The sequence below is a fragment of the Poecilia reticulata genome, linkage group LG12 (genome assembly GCF_000633615.1).
Source record: "Poecilia reticulata strain Guanapo linkage group LG12, Guppy_female_1.0+MT, whole genome shotgun sequence".
NCBI lineage: Eukaryota > Metazoa > Chordata > Actinopteri > Cyprinodontiformes > Poeciliidae > Poecilia > Poecilia reticulata.
The window spans coordinates 12,666,691-12,683,130 of record NC_024342.1 but is presented as its reverse complement, the minus strand read 5'-3'; the positions used below and the strand labels follow the sequence as shown (position 1 = coordinate 12,683,130).

The 16,440-nt window shown below is 41.6% G+C and overlaps 2 protein-coding genes across 2 annotated transcripts in view; one reads left to right on the top strand and one right to left on the bottom strand.

Moving 5' to 3' along the window:
- Nucleotides 1-2,308: 2,308 nt before the first annotated feature.
- Nucleotides 2,309-6,927, bottom strand: nefma (neurofilament medium chain a). The gene is made up of 3 exons (XM_008423906.2): nt 5,655-6,927; nt 4,873-4,997; nt 2,309-4,788 (listed from the first exon to the last, which is right to left on the bottom strand). The coding sequence occupies exons 1-3, from the start codon at nt 6,711-6,713 to the stop codon at nt 3,186-3,188; spliced, it is 2,787 nt and encodes a 928-aa protein (XP_008422128.1). The 5' UTR covers nt 6,714-6,927; the 3' UTR covers nt 2,309-3,185.
- Nucleotides 6,928-8,404: 1,477 nt separating this feature from the next.
- Nucleotides 8,405-16,440, top strand: part of LOC108166778 (ankyrin-1-like) — a 59,751-nt gene continuing 51,715 nt past the window's right edge. The window contains exon 1 of the mRNA XM_017307824.1: nt 8,405-8,463. The gene's annotated coding sequence lies outside the window, so the exon portion shown is untranslated. The remainder of the gene's footprint in view (nt 8,464-16,440) is intronic.

Here is a 16,440-nt window from a genome sequence, read left to right as displayed (position 1 = left end):
GAAGATTACTGATGGTCAATAAACGATCAAATWAATTTAGCAACAGGAAAGAAACTAAAGTGGACATAGCAATAAACCAAGAGAGGATAATATTAATCAAAGGAAACTAAATGGAAATGAATGAAGAACAAAATGCAAGAATAAACTAARAAACTAAAGTAAATACAGAGGAATAAACTGGTATGTCAAGACCTTTTCGAGCAATAATTAATACACAGGACTGTATGGCAAGAACACTCTTTCCAGATAAAAGGTAAAATAGTATTGTTGAAATGTTAGGGGTTTGTTGAGACCACATCTAGTACTGAGAATAAATATATCTTACAGACCATAACAGTAAAGAACTTATCACTTATTTATGTTTTTAATTAGATTTGATATATTTATTTCTTCAATATTATTTTTCATGTCAGTGTTATTGTCATGAGGCTGATGACTCCATGACACTTTCAATTTGACTCATTAGGATTATATTTAATCCATGTTTCAGTCTCATATTTGTATGGCATTAAAAGGACCTGGAACTTTTGTTTTTCCACTGAAAGCTCTGGTTTGCACAATAAATGCCATGTGGGTGAAGTTTTATGGATGATACTCTGATGTCCCATTCTCCTGAAGGCAGCACAGAGCTGCACCACCAGAAACTGACAAACACTGAAGAGAAGAAGAGTTATGATTAATGTAGTTACAGTTCTATCCATGTTTTAATGCTGCAGAGCTCAGTCGTTTTGCAAATAGATCCAAGTTTAAACTGGCATGTTGTTCATCTTTTATCTGGTCATTTTGTGGAATATTTAACAACTAGAAAATGGCACAAAATAAGAATATTTTTTCCACTCTGATTGGCTGCTGTTAGGCCATAAAAATAAAAAGGTTTAGTTCCTTATTAAATTGAATTGCTTAGTTTAAAAAAACATTATGACCAATAATATGTCTTACTTGCAGTAGACAATTAAATTAAAACCATATCAGAAAAGATAAATCATACTGTCAAACATGGTTGTGGTAGTGTGTTGATCTAGGGCTGATTTACTGCTTCTGGACTTGTTCTACCTGCTGCAATTAATGATGCATTGATTTTCAGTCTTTACCACAGTATGCAGAAGAATATCTATCCACCAATTAATTCCCCCTAGCTCACCCAACTATGAAAAGAAAAGGAAATTTAGGAATCCAATCGAAAAGCTGTGGTGTGACCTTCCACGGGCCGTTTATGCTGGAAGAACCTTCTAATGAGTCTGAATTAAAACAGTTTAGCAAAGAAAAGTGGACCAAAATGTATCCAATGATATAAACGACCGATAGCCATTTATTCCCTTTGCAAATGCTTGTTAGCAATTATTGTTGCCAAGTGTGGAACAAATCCTTCTTCTGTTAAGGGGGAAATTTTTTTTTTTCGTTTAAAGCCAAGTTGGTTTCTATATCTGTTTTGCATAGAATGTGAAATCAGCTATTGTAAATTGCTACTCTTACCCACTTAGCTTAAACTTCCCTGATAATTTGTTTGATTTAGAACAAACTTAGAATTGTTTGTTCACTCACTTTAACCCAGAAAAGGAATTAGAGCAGTCACTCTTTAACTTATTTTATCAGAAACTGTAGAGTACTCACTATTTAGAAATGGTATTAGATACTTAGCAACCCTGAACAGGAGCACCTAGTTTACATATTTTAGAACATTAGATTAGTTTTCTTTCCTCTTTTTTTCTTTCCTTTTATTTGTTATTTTGTTTGTTTTTTTTTTAACTCATGTAAAGCACTTTGATTTGCCTTGTTGCTGAAAATATGCTATATAAATAAAATTACCTTACCTTACCTGGACACTCTGAAACTTATATGCATGACAAAAAGCAAAGAAACAATTGAACTATGTTATAAACCTTTACAGTCTGTTATGGACTATCAGCCATCTATTGATTTATTTTTTCTAAAAGTCTGTATCAATAATGTCTACTAACTTATGCATTAATATAACTATGGATAGGCTGCCACAGTCTTAATCAGATAGGCAATACAAGGTTGTCTTTGTGGTTTTTCTTTTGTTTTTTTAAATGCAGAGTCTTACACACTTTTTGCTGACTAATGTGTGGACATTTACTTTCCCTGTGATCAAGTCAATCATGTCTTATTGGGCTTATTTTTAGACTTATAGAAAAAAATAGTCCTTCATATCTAAAAAAAAAACTTCATTTAAAGTCATTATTTATATTAAAATAAAGAGTAAAAGAGTAAAATATGTATTATAATATGAAATAGAAACCATTGAAAAAATAACCTAGTATGAGTACAAAAAGGACAAGAGACGATGTTCTTTTGGTTTTGTTATGATATTTATTGAGCAAAGGCTGCTGGGAAATAGTTCAAGATGAGTAAAGTTATGGGACTGCAAACAGTAGCACCTCATTTATTCCTGTAATCAAATTCAAGTTCATTCTATGCATACAAGGATGCACAAGTACATTTGTCTAAGTTGCTCTCAGGTAAACATAACAGATAGTGATAAAAAGCATGTTTAAGGCTAGGAGTTTTCTCAGATTTGTTAAGCTGTCATTGCTTCAGTTACTGGATGTATACTGGTGTGGTTATGTGTTTCTCCGACTCATGTTTCGTATTTATTGTTTGTTACTGTTTCTGGCTCAGATGGCATCTTCACAAGTCAAGTAAGGCTTCTTCAGTAGAGTGCATGTCTGCGCCGAGGACCCTCCGCCTGCCCACACCCACCCCCACTACTTTAACTCAAACATCTCCTCAACAGTCTCATGTTAAGTTATCTCTTTAAAGTGCATTTCTACCAAACAAACAGATAAGAGAGGAAAGTGCTCCACTCTTCTGAGCTAGCATGCAGATACCCCGTCCCTTCTTCCTACTCCCGGGATCACCTTATAAAAGCAGAAAGAACCTAAAAGAGGATAAAATGTCTCAGTCGCTTGCTCTTCGCTGCATCGGCGGCGAAGCTCGCTTTTAAAGCTTTCAGTCAACATGCATGTTTGAAGTTTGTCATGTTTTATTTTGGCTTCTCTCTATTATTTGCTTTTAGTGTGGTTTCGTTACATCGCTCTAGCTGTATGGATTTCATTGTTACGTTAGTTCTTTGTAGATTGCTTATGTTCTCTCCTCTAGCTTATGCCCCTCTCACGATTGCCCCCTCCTCTCCTTCTGCTTTAGCTAAGCCATCCAGAGTCTGCTCATTCGGCTTCTGCCACCTGCTTGACAGACTGGGTAGACTGCTTCTCTGTCTTCTTGGTGGAAACCAGCTTCTCCTGTAGCACCTCCTCCACCTCTTTCACCGTTTCTGTCACTGTAATGGATTTTGTGACGTGCTTGGATCCGTCTTCTCCAGTGGTGATTGTCTCCACGGTCTTAGTGATCACCACTTTCTGGCTGCCGTCTTCCTTAACAGGGCTCTCATCTACACCGTTAGAAACCACATCTGCATCTTTCTTCTCTTTTTCCTCTGGGCTGCTCTTCTCTACCTCACCATTCATGGCAACATCTTTCTTTTCTACCTTTTTATCTTCTGTTGAATCACTCTTCTTTTCTGATTTGTCCTCTTTGGGAGCCTCAGCTTTGGTGGTGTCAGACTTGGGGGAGTCAGATTTGGGGGAGCTAGGCTTTAGGGATTCTGCCTTGGGTGAGCTTTCTTTGGGTGATTCAAGCTTTGGAGAAGCAGACTTGGGGGACTCAGCTTTAGGAGACTCTGATTTTGGAGATTCAGTTTTAGGAGAAACTGGTTTGGGTGATTCAGACTTGGGGGAACCTGGTTTAGGTGATTCAGACTTGGGAGAACCAGGCTTAGGTGATTCAGACTTGGGAGAACCAGGCTTAGGTGATTCAGACTTGGGGGAACCAGGTTTTGGGGATTCAGACTTTGGGGAACCTGGTTTAGGTGATTCAGACTTGGGAGAACCTGGTTTTGGGGATTCAGACTTTGGGGACTTTGATCCCTCTGGTTTTGGGGCTTCTTCCTTGCTGGCCTCAGTTTTTGAAGCTTCTGACTTTGGAACAGCTTTTTCAGTTTTATCTGCTTTCTCGTCTTTTACCTCCTTTTCATCTTCCTCTTTGTCCTTCTCTGCTTCATCTTTTTCTTCCTTCTCGTCTACACTCTGTGATGGTTTGTCATCTGCGGTCTCCTCTTCTTTTTCAGCACCCTCCTCTTCGGTTCCGGCCTCCTCCTCTTCCCCTGCGCTTCCTTCTTTTTCTCCACCCTTCTCTTTGTCAGGAGAGGCTTTGGACTCTGGAGCTTTGGAGCACAACACTGTTTCCTCAACTTCTTCCTCCTCTCCTCCTTCTCCACCCTCTTCATCACCTTCCTGTGCCTCATCCCCCTTATCTTCTTCATCCTCTCCCTCCCCTTCTTCCTCCTCCTTTTCTCCTTCATCACCTTCACCCTCACCTTCTTCTCCCTCATCGTCACCTTTTTCCTCCTCATCCTCATCCTTAGAAGGAGCGCTAGCACTAACTTTGGCTTCGGTGGCAGCTACAACTTCCTCTTCTTCCGCTGCTTCTTCCTCAGCATCCTGCTCTTCCTCTCCCCCCTCCTCTTCCCCTTCTTCCTCCTCGCCTCCTTCTCCTGGTGCAGCGGAGAGCTCCTGTGCTATCTCTGCCAGAGCCTCATCAATGTCCACCTTATCGTCCTCCACCCGTGTCTCCTCGATGATCTCCTCCACAAACTTGTGTTGCACTTTCAGCTTTGTGGCCTCAGATTTAGGTTTTGAGATTTTACTAGGAGTGACGGGCTGGCGATATGGGAAACTGCTGAAGTGGGTCTCCTCTCCCTCAAGGAGTTTCCTGGTTGGAAACAGACCATTTATTGGTCATTTAAATTCTGGTTTGTGCCATGAGAGAATTAGGAGCAATGTTACAATACTATACCTGTATGCAGCAATTTCAATATCCAGGGCCATCTTGACGTTCAGCAGGTCCTGGTACTCACGGAGATGACGAGCCATCTCCCACTTGGTGCTCTTCAGTTCATTGTCCAGCTGGTGGATTGTCTCCTAAGACAGCAAAACAAAACAAAAAAACAAAGAAAAAGCAACTGGTTTAGAGTGACGGCGCTATTCTCTTATGCACAACCTGTTGTGTCCTTGGGACTTTCTCAGTTTTCTATCTGAGCTTCCACTGCAGTAAAACTCCTTCGACTTTTGCCTTGACTGAGGGTGTTGGTCTAATATATTCTGACGCAATTCAGCATTCTAGAGATGCTGAGCCTCTGTTTCAAGGGTAGCCTCCGCCGCCCCCACCCTCCCCCAAACTCTGAGCGGTGTGATGCAAGGACAGAACCAATGAAGGCATCGATCCATGCCTCTGACTCAGCAAGGGAGACGGGAGGGGGAAAGAGAGTGCACTGCAGTCTGCCTTTAACCAGCTGGAAATCTCCCAAGCTCATAAAGAAACAGGAAAGTCCTGCAGTCATGATGCAGCGGGGAAAAAAACAATTGAACATGTGTGATGTGTTACAATTTTGGTGTTTTTGGGGGGAAATGAGTTTTGTTTAAATGTGTCAAATAACAAATGACAAAACAGTGAATATTAAATTATTCCAAAACATAATATCTTATCGTACACACACATTAAGACAGTTCCTCAAATTTCAAAAATATTTCCTTCCATGTTATTCTCTATAAATAACTCTGTTCGGAGTGTCTCCGTACCTGTAGGCTGGCCAGGTCGCTGTTGTGCCGGTCTTCAATATCATTCAGCTGCCGCTCCAGGGAGTCCTTCATCCCGCGGACGGACTCCAGCTCCACTGTCTTCGCCTGGAGCTGGCGCCTGTAGTCGGCGATCTCGTCCCGGGCGGACTTTATCGCGTCCTTGTTCTGCTCCGCAGCCTCGGTGAGCTTGGAATAGCGGCACATGAACCAATTCTCCACCTGCTGCAGGTTCTGGTTGGAGTGGCCTTCCAATTCGGTGCGTATTTCCCGCAGAGCCTCTGTGATGTCGGTCTTCTGGAGGTCCTTCCTCTCCACGGTCACCTGGGATGCCTGGATCTGCGCGATGAGGTCGCTCACCTCCTCCTCGTGGTTGTTGCGGATGAAGGCGATCTCGTCTTGCAGCGACTGAACTTTCTTCTCCAACTCGGACTTCACCAACTCCGAATCACCTGTGTCTTTCTTCAGGACGCGAATGATGGCCTCCGTCTCCTCGCGGATTCGAGCCTCCTCCTCGAAGCGGTCCCTGAGCCGCTGGATGTCCTCCTCGATGTGCTCGGTGTCGAGTTGGATCTGCGCCTTGTCGCGGTGGATCTGCTCCAGAACGGTGCGCAGCTCTTTCAGCTCCAGGTCGTAGAGGTCGTCCAGCTGGTTGCGGGACACCTGCTTCTGCCGCAGCGCCTGGATCTCGTCCTCGATCTGCTTGTTCTGCTGCTCCAGGTAGTGCACCTTGTCGATGTACACGACAAACCGGTCGTTGAGCCCCTGAAGTTGTTCTTTCTCGTTAGATCGTTTGTAGTCACCGTTAAGGATCGAGGTTTGACTGTAATCAACGCTGTCGGCGGAACTCAGCACAGTTGAGCCGTACGCCCGGGGAGCTGGTGCGTTCACGGTCCTCTTGTAGGATGCGGTCATGGTGGAGCCCGGGCTTGTCCGGGACCACGACTGGGAGCGAAAACCGCTTGAGGGGGTGCCGCTGGGGCGGCCGTAGCCGTAACTGGTTGTTCTTGTATCCATAACTCTCCTGAAGGGACTTCCTATCGTGTCCACCGGGTAACTCATCCGGTCAGACTAAAGTAGAAGATGCACACGGGAATGAAGGGAGACAGTGCTGGCGGTGCAGAGGCGTGCGGGTGTCAATGTGTGTGTGCGTGTGTGTGTGTGTGCGAGCAGGTGAGGGGTGTATGGCTTTCACAGCGACTGAGAGAGCCTCCGTCTTCTCCTTATATACCGGAGCTTCTGCCTCTAACACGGCATGTCCAAGCTGTTTTGTTTCGTCCTATGAAGGAAGGGAGGGGATAGAAAGGAGCGTCAGCTGATGGTCCTGGGACCCTGCTCAGTCTGAACCACGTGGCTCAGATGAGCTACGTGGGTGTGGGATTTAGAATAAACTCAGAGACAGTGAGGGGATGTGTCTGTCCTCTTGCGTTCTATCCAAATTACAACCGCTGACTCGTTCCGATCAGTTCAGCACCACAGACAGCGACAGTCAGCTGTCAGTCGATTCCCCGCTGAGGGAAACGGCAGCATTTCCGTATCACAGAATATCGACAACAAAAGAGCACTCCATCACAGCTTTGCGATTCTGCTGACTACTGCTGAGCCAAGGTCTGCAAGCAGCTCTGCTTCACTTATCTTGTTAGTTCAGTGACTCAAATCAAGGTTAGGCGAACATATGTACAGTTGTTATGTGGTGTGCAGCCACATAAAAACTGTATATATGTATATGTTAAGCCCTCTTGAATTACTAACTTTTAGGACCGACTTTCACGATAATTACAGTTGCAACTGGTTAGGGCATAAATAGTTTACACTTAGTCAAAGTGGTTAAGGCATATCTGTAGACAGCGTTGTTCACATTTCACCACAGATTCTGGATTATGACCAAAATGTAGCTCCGTTTCTCTTGCCATTAGCAGACTTCCCTGTATCAGGTGAGAAAAAGCCTTCCCACAGCATAATCTTGCTTATGTTACATTTTACCTTGGAGATGATGTCCTCTAGACCAAAGTTATGAACAATTCAACCAATTCAAATTGCACTAGAAGTAAGAAGACAGGCTACTGCATTCTGCACTAGTTGCAGATGATCAATAATTTCTGATCAATACCATAGAATAATGAATTACCGTAGCCATCATGGTGCTTAAGTATTCATTTTATTCTCTAGATCCATGTGATGGGTGCCATGTTTTATGTAGCCTTTTATTTATCTGCTAATCTAAGGTGGTAAGGCTGATTTAATAACAGAGCTCACCAGCTCTTCAATTTTAAAACCTCCATTAAAGATCACAAAAAATGTTTCTCTACTAGAGGAACACTGAAATATCACACACTCACACACTTACTTTGTCTTTGTTGAAACATCATATCCAACCTTTGCACTATGGGTAACCATGGAATCGATGTCACCCCCCCTTTCCTTTAAAGCTGTGCTGTCTGAGAGTTTTCTCTGAAGGCTTGGCCTCATTAGCCGATTATTGATCACCATCAGTCTTGATGCCTTTGTTCATTATTCGGTCACGTGGATCAATGTGAAACCATTAGTAGTTGTTAGAGGTAAAGTGTTTAAAAACATGTTATTTCTACATGTTTGTTGTGTAATTATTTCTAAATCAGCAAGATGGGAAAATTACTTAATGAGACATTGATGAATAAATGTTTCCCAAGAATTATACAGATTTTGAGATTTGAGTTAGTCCTTTTTTTTCTTCTATTTTTTTCCACATAGAGCAAAGACTACCTGCATTCCCCTGCTGTTCTCTCATTGGAATTCCCTTGGAAGGTTTCAGAAGCACAACTAATGCATCAAGGTTAGCCAATTTTAGATTGCTCCAGAGACAGGAAGGCAGACAATGAGAGCGAGTGAGCTAAAATACAAAGAGAGAGAGAGAGAGAGAGAGAGAGAGAGAGAGAGAGACTTCCTCGCTGTGTGTGTGTGTGTGTGTCTTTTTAAAGCTGTGATACCTGTAGTAAATTACTACACTTCACCACAAGCCACTCTGTTGCTGATGTTGCAGTGTCCTTTTCCTTTGTCCCATGACTTGCTTTTTCTTTTCTTCGATGTCATGCTACCAGCTGTAGGATTTCAGGTCTAGTTCAGCTTTCCATGTAGGATGTATTAAGGGCAGTGGTGGCGTGATGAACATGACGTTAGTGAGGGTGTGTGAGTACACAACAGTTCTATGCTTCAGCGCATTGCAGGAGTGTTGGAGTGTTTTAAAAAGGCAATGCAGCAGAAACCAGCTCGAACAGCTAAGACAAGCCCATCCTAGTCGGTGTCAATCCGTCCCAGCCTGTAACCTGCAGATGCACATCCACGGGGGTAGAGAGGCTATCAATCCTCTGACTGGGGTCAAGGCCAAGTATTGCTGGGATCGGAAATATATGCATTCACATTTGTAGGCCTCAAAGTCAACACAACCTCATCTCCACTTTGTGTGCTGTTCTGAACAGCACATCAGGTCCAGATATTAGGTTTTAGACAATAAATTAATTAAACATTATCAAGCTAAATAAAATTAATGGTTATATCAGTGCAATATATCATGTAAATTCTCAGTGTTAAAAATAAGCTCTTCCCATATTCTTTTCTACAATAAGCTCATTTTTATTTGGTTTAGTTAATTTAAAGTTTTGATATAAAGCTTACACAGCTTGATTAAAGGCTCTGAAAAGCTATCTGTTATGTTTCCACTGTTGGCTGCTGGTTTCCTGCTTTGTCTTAAACATATTCAGGCGCAGAAACGGGATGATGCGACTCAGTGGAGYGGAAGGAAGGACACATTTGATAAAGTCATAAATAAAACAGGATTGAAGCAGTCCAGTGCTTCCTTTTGACCTCATGGGGGCCTAACGTCCCTTTACACGTGCAAATGTGTTTAGAGATGATTAAATGGGCAAGTCAGTAATGATATTAGTGCAAAAGCTGCATCAAACTGCCTTTATATTTCTCACCACACATAACTGTGTGTGGCGCTGACTGTGTTAAACCACAGTCTTATTTTGCCTGCAGTCATTATGCAGGTGTCCTTCACCACAGAGTAGGTTATTGTGTCCAGACTGTAACTACTGTGTGTCTTCAGGCATTATTGCACCTATAAGGCTGAGAGTGAAGAGTAATAGCACGAGGCAGACAAAGAAAGTATTTATAATGTTAAGGTTAACTCATCCAATCGTTCAAATCCTTCAGGTTATATGCATAACTTTATTTACATACTTAAGAACCAGTTTTTGCATTAGTGGATCCACAAATGTACTTATTTGACTAATATATACAGTCGTTGCATTTCTAAACAGTCCTGCATCAAAAACTTCTGTTTTTATATTCTTGGATCTTGCCAGGGGTTTATGTATGTACTGCTTTAAAATTAATAATTTGCTTTTACTTGTTCATTTTTTTGTATATTTTACAATAATTTGAAATGTATTTCTTGTCATGTGTATTGTTTTAGCTTTTCTCCTTTTGTATACGACAGTCATAATTTCAACCTCTAACATCAAACTGAAATTATCCTAATAAAATATGTCCAGTGATTAATAATGTGTAACTATGGCTTTATTAAGCACATGGAGTTTTTCCTGCAGTCTAAAATAACTTTACAGATGTTCATGGCTGTGAAACAAATATGTAAACTCTAACACTTTATGCATTAGGACCACATAGACTGAACGTTTCAGCTGACATTAGAAGAGAAGCCAGTAGATGCCAATATTGTTCACTTTTCAAACTGAGTTATTTGAAAACTAGCTCCTTTGCTTGCTGACTAGGCTAAGCCACAACGATGTGGTGCAACATATTCACACTGAATTTGCACATTAACATTAAGCAGATGCCAAGTGATCCGGAACTTCTTGCCTACGGAGGGCTGGCTCAGCATGCAGCATATAGACTGCATATGGGCTGCAGGTGAGTTGAAAAATTGCAGCTGCCACATCTGTGACCTTTTCCCATCGTCAATAAAAATGTAGAACATAAATTTGAAAATTGAACTGTAGAAAGTTTCAAAGTGCAGCATACTGTCTAAACGCTGCATTTGCATGAATGCAACATTAATTTTGCCTATAAACTTTGCAATATACTTCAGATGTCCAAACATCCCAGACTGATTCTCCTTTATAATTTTACCGTTACACACTATTCAATGCTTTGAATAATACGTTGTAACATAAAAAGTCGTCCAAAAACTGTCTACAAATATTATTATTTTAAATGTCAAAAGTTAAAAGAAAATGAAACTTTTATACAGCGAACTGATTTGTAAAACAGTGTTTTGCTACTTGTGCAGTGAAAAACTTTATTTCTTCACGGTCGTTTAAAGGGCTAAGGTTTTCTCGGCTTTCTGAGATGGATTGGTTGGACTTGTGAGGGCAACAGGATCAGGTGTGGGCAGCCTGTGGCAGGCTGTAGATATCCGTGTGGGGTGATGACAGTGGGTGGTTTGAAGGCAGTGATGTCACTGAGTACATCGGAGGTGGAAGGGGGGGAGTAAAAGAAGGAAAGGAAGGGAGGGGTTGCACTGGGATCTGCAGTTTATCTGCAATGCATCAGTAGGTACTCTCGGCCTCCCCCACCTCAGAGAGTGAGCAAACGTAGATAGGTCTATTTCTTATAAGTGATCCACTGTGGACGTCTCAGTAGCAAGAGAAATCCGATTCTTTATTTGTGTGGCCAAACTCCAAGCCGTGTTACCTCAGACACATATCGATTGCAAACACATGCACACAAACATACCAAAGGGCTCAGCCAAATGGGATTTAACGACGAATATGCAGATAATTTATTGTTAGGACTGGCTGTTGTTAATCAGCTGGGTTAATATTCTAAAATCAATAATGCAAATACTTGGATATGCCACCACACAAATCACCTGCTCATTTACATTCACTTGTCGGCCATCACTGTAAATCCCCCAGCTCTGCCTGTTTTGTTGTTTTCTTCACCAGCCAGGAAAAAGAGCGTCTATAGGGGAGTCTTAGGTGCCTCACTTCCACGTGTGGCACAGATTGTCAAAGCAGCCCACGCAACTGAGCCACACCGCACCATTCCAGGGGCTCCTTTAGTTCTAGGTTCATAGGATAATGTTATGGTATGGTTAGTACGTCACATAGCACAGTCCATTGACTGGGAAAACATAAAACGTCTCTCCTTGTGACAAGCACAAGACATGTTAATGTGCATGTATTTGTCACCACCGTTAGGTGTTTGCGTTTGATTTGGGACAACGTAGCATCAAAACTCCACCTCCTTGAGTCTCATTCTCAACTTGTGTTCAAAGGGGAGATTACAAACTGCACACTGGTTTTTTTAAATTGTGCTACTAGGCCAGGCAAATCTGGAGTAATGCTAAAATATTTAAACCGTCTTCTTATTCAGAATGTCAGAGAGCAGATCCAACAGAGATGTGAATGCATTTAAACCCATTTTCACAGCTTTCTGCTGTGTGTTAAATGTGTTGCACACTTAATGGTCACACAACAGTAACATGTTCAGCAGGACCTTAACATTAGAGGTGGATTATAAACAGAAGGACATGAGGGATGAGGAAAGTTCTGGAAGAACACATGGCTGGGCAAAACAGGAACGCAATGCGCACACACATACACATAAAGCGAGTGCTAAATATATACTGGTCACTGAAAGGTGATACTAAATTTAACCTCTTCTATCACTAAATTAAACATCTAGATCAGAGAAAACTTTTTTTTCCTTGTGGCATTCCCACAAGTTGTGATGTCCTACAGTCAAATACCACACCATAAACTGCCAATGTGTAGGGCTACTTTAGGCTGACGTAGAGCTCGAGGTGCTGCGGTGGTGCAGGGAGTAAAGCGTGCAACCTAAATAATGGGTCGACTCCCGACTTCTGCTGCATGTCTTCCCGTTCTCTAATATCCAACTTGTATGTCTGACAACTGTCAAATAAAGGTCACTAGAGAAAAACCAGTTGTAGATCTGGTTTTAATTTAACAAAGTAAATGTTATCAGCATGAACGTAAATCCCACACATTCTAATGATCCTCCACAATAAACAGTTTGTCAAATTTTAGAGCAGAGTCTCCATCTGTCAGTTTACTGAGCAAATGAAAATTTCATCTGAAATCCAAAAACATATGTCACAAATTTGTTTCCTTGTGTCTCGGCGATGATGAACGAAAAATAATACTCCTATTTAATCTGCCATTTATTCTGCTGTTTGCACCTTATGCAGCATTTGTGGCCACAAATAAAAGACTTTGGAGGCTAGCCTGGTAATCACAGTGTTTACTCCAGCCCTGCATTATGTAAATGGATGGCCTGACTCGTAGCAAAGCCACCATCAGTTACTCTGAAAGCTTTCTGCTGTGTGTTAAGTGTATTGCGCACTTAATGGTCACACAACAGTAACATGTCCAGCAGGACCTTGAATTGTAACTTGACATCAGATGGCTGCTGCAAACAATGATGTCCTTGCGGGATTTGGTAAAGTTGTCTTTTTCTTTTATTTGTCTTTTGAGTGTCTGGCATCTTGCAGACATAAAACATGGGAGTGCTAGTGAAGTGGACTTACGTCACATAAAGAATCATGCAAAAACTGATCTTAGTGTTTACACAACATTTCATTTTGACAGTGAAGCAAAAACAGAAGGAAATCCACATGGGGTGCATTTCTTTGCAGAATGTTTGTATATTAACCCATTTCTTCCCATGACTGTATTAAATTTCTGGCTATGTGCATATGAGACCCTGGTTCTGAAACGGGTGTCAGCAGGTATTGTGTGATTGTGTGAGTTGTCGATATGTCCTAGCACCAATGTCACCTGAAGAAATTTGTTTGCGCATGTTAGTTTGTAAATAGACGCATGCAGCACACCCGCAGACTTATAATATCTATGTGTTGGATGTGGTTGTTCAGGGCTGAGACAGAGCCATGGTCCATAGAAGATCAGTGGGTTTTTTTGTTTTGTTTTGTTTTGTTTTTCTGTCTACATCACCAAGATTTTCCCTCTCAACTAATTGCCAAGCCGATTTTAGCAGCTTTCTCTCAGGAGTAACCGACATCTTCTTACCACAAGCCAAGCACATTAAACTGCATCACCCCGCTGAGGGGGATAACCTGAGACGCCATAGTTATTGCATTTTCCTTAAAGAAAATCCACCTGACTCGGGCACAAAGTTCTCTTTATAGTTTAATCGAGTCAGGTACCTGGTGGGTCAGCCATAGGGTGCCAACTACTATAAAAATGAAGTGAACGATACAGTCCTCTGAAGATGGCAACCTCACGCATCAAGAAATAGTTCTGTTAATCCAGCCTTCTTCCCTGTTATCACTGCTAGTGTTACGGATTTCCTCAAAGATGTTAACTGGGAGATACTTCCTGGTGTTTAATGTCATCCATTTACGTACCGGTCATCCACAGCCCCCAGAAGTCAGGTACTTATAATTTTTGCAAAGTCATGCATCACCTTCTTCTCCTGCTACCCCTGCAATCCTTTCCCCCACTTTCTTTGCCCAGACACAAGCAGTTTTGCTGTCTCTTATTTATGTCTCTGTGACCTCCTAAATCATTTACTGGACATTTTAATGTAATACCCCTCCGCGAATTGTCTCCATGCGCTTCCTCGGAAAATTACTTCAGTGCGTATTTTCCGTTGCACCCCCCACTACGAGAGAAACCTGAAGAGAAAAATAAAGACTTTTAATGACACTCGCACGTGTAACTGCAGCAAAGACTGGGCACGCCTGCCTCATGGCCGAGCACGACTCATTGACTATTTTCTCTGAGTTGAGGTCAGAGTAACAATGAAAATCATTCGGATCAAATACACAGTCGCACAGAAATCAGTATAAACCGTCATAAGCATATTCTCACCGCATCTAAAAGAGTATGCTACGAGAACAAGATTAGGTAGTTGCACTCTAATTGTATTTAATTTTGACTCACCGAATATCAGGAGCATCTCTGGTCCACTGGGAATCTTCAGATCAAACTGTTGACCTTTTATTGAGCCAATGATCATGTTTACTTCATCAAACTGAGAAACACGTCATTTTACTTCAGATCAGCATTTTGAAATCACTTGTACTTATTAAACCAACGACTGGTCTTTTCTCAGAAAGTATGGTGTTATGCTGAATCATTCTGGGTGCAACTGATCAGTTATTCTGCATTTGTTCCAACAAATTTAATGCCTGTCAGAGAAAATGCATTCACAAAGGCCAGAGAAGGATGGTGTACATTCACTTGAGAGATTTTACCAAGGCTAAAACGTGCAGGAACGAAGTTAAAAACCTGAAAGTCCGACTCACATCTATGACTCGGGTTTTAAAAGATCGATCTTCAGCAGCAATTACCAGTTATGAAAGAGATAAGCTGTGATATGCTGAGACCTCTGTACGGTTTGGCTGACATTGCTCCCCAGTGACTTATGGAGAACAAGGGCACTGCCTGAAAAGGGTTTGCTATCAAGTATTGGTAAAAAGAGAAGGCATCAAACCTCATATTTAAGAAGCAGTGATGAAGAACATGATAAGGTTTTTATATATTTCTAGATTGTAAAAGGTTATGAGGGTTTGCCTGTTTTAAATGCAGATGATTTAGGGTGGAGTGTCTGCATTATCCAAATGATGGTCTTAACCAGAATCTGACACAAATATGAAACCGAGAAAACCTTTTGGGTTAATGGAGCCTGTGCGTGTGCCTTCTGTTTGTCTGGCTCCCTTCAGTATTTCTCGGACCTGACAGGGGTTTGCCGTAGAGGCTGATTGAGGTGCAGAGAGGAAAGTGGAGTCATGCTGCAGAGGCTGAGCTGCAGAGTCATGATCCAGCTGAAAGAGCGGGGATATGAGGGCGAGGAGGGGTGATTCAGGAAAGGAGGAATAGAATAGGGAGAACATTGTGTTGTGTGTGCTTTTGGGATGTTAACTATCAGTCTAAACCTTGTTATGTAACCGTATCTGTTGCTGCAGAGAAAACACTGATGCAGTGAAGGTGTGGTCTGTCGTTTTTATTCTGACCTTGTAATTACTGCTCATCTGTTTATCGGACTTTCAGAGTAAATGTGTGGTGCAATTTGGATAAGAGAGAAAGGGTTTTATATGATGATGATGTCTGACTCTATTAACTGCATGAAGCAGCTAATAATAATAGTATGTTTCAGATAATAATTTGTCCAATGTTCTTTCTTTTTTTATTTCCTTAGTATTTAGTGGAATAACCTTTTAAGATGTATGACTTGTGTCCAACATCTTGGGTATTCTCCTCCAAGGCCTCTGTGGCCACCTAACCCTCCACACCAGCCTCGTATTTCAGAGCCAGCATAAGGTTCTTGCAAGCGATATATCATGTATATACACTTTTGTTTGAAATGCAACAGCAGTAATTACAGCTAAGCACTCCAAATCAAGGCCACAGATTTTCTAAAAAAGCTTATGGTTTTGTTGAGATGCTTCGTCCTAGTCACTTACATTAGTTCTTGTCATGTCCTTCACATTTGACATCATCCTAGATAAAAGAAAAATGTGTGAAATGTATTTAAAATTCTGTCTAGACTTCACCTATGAGCAGACACATTTTTTTACAGAAGACATCTATATCTGTGTGGAGGCGTTGTTCCACAACGCAAGAACAAAAACTGTACTGTAACGCATAATCACTCTCTTCTGACTCCCTGCAGTAGGGCATAGATCAGACCTGGGTATAAAAGCATTTGAAGCTTTTAGTGATCTCTGAAGCAATGTGAGCTCCATTGCTGGGAATTTTTTAAAAATGGAAAAGATTAGATCTGCTACTCGGACTTGCCTAGGTAG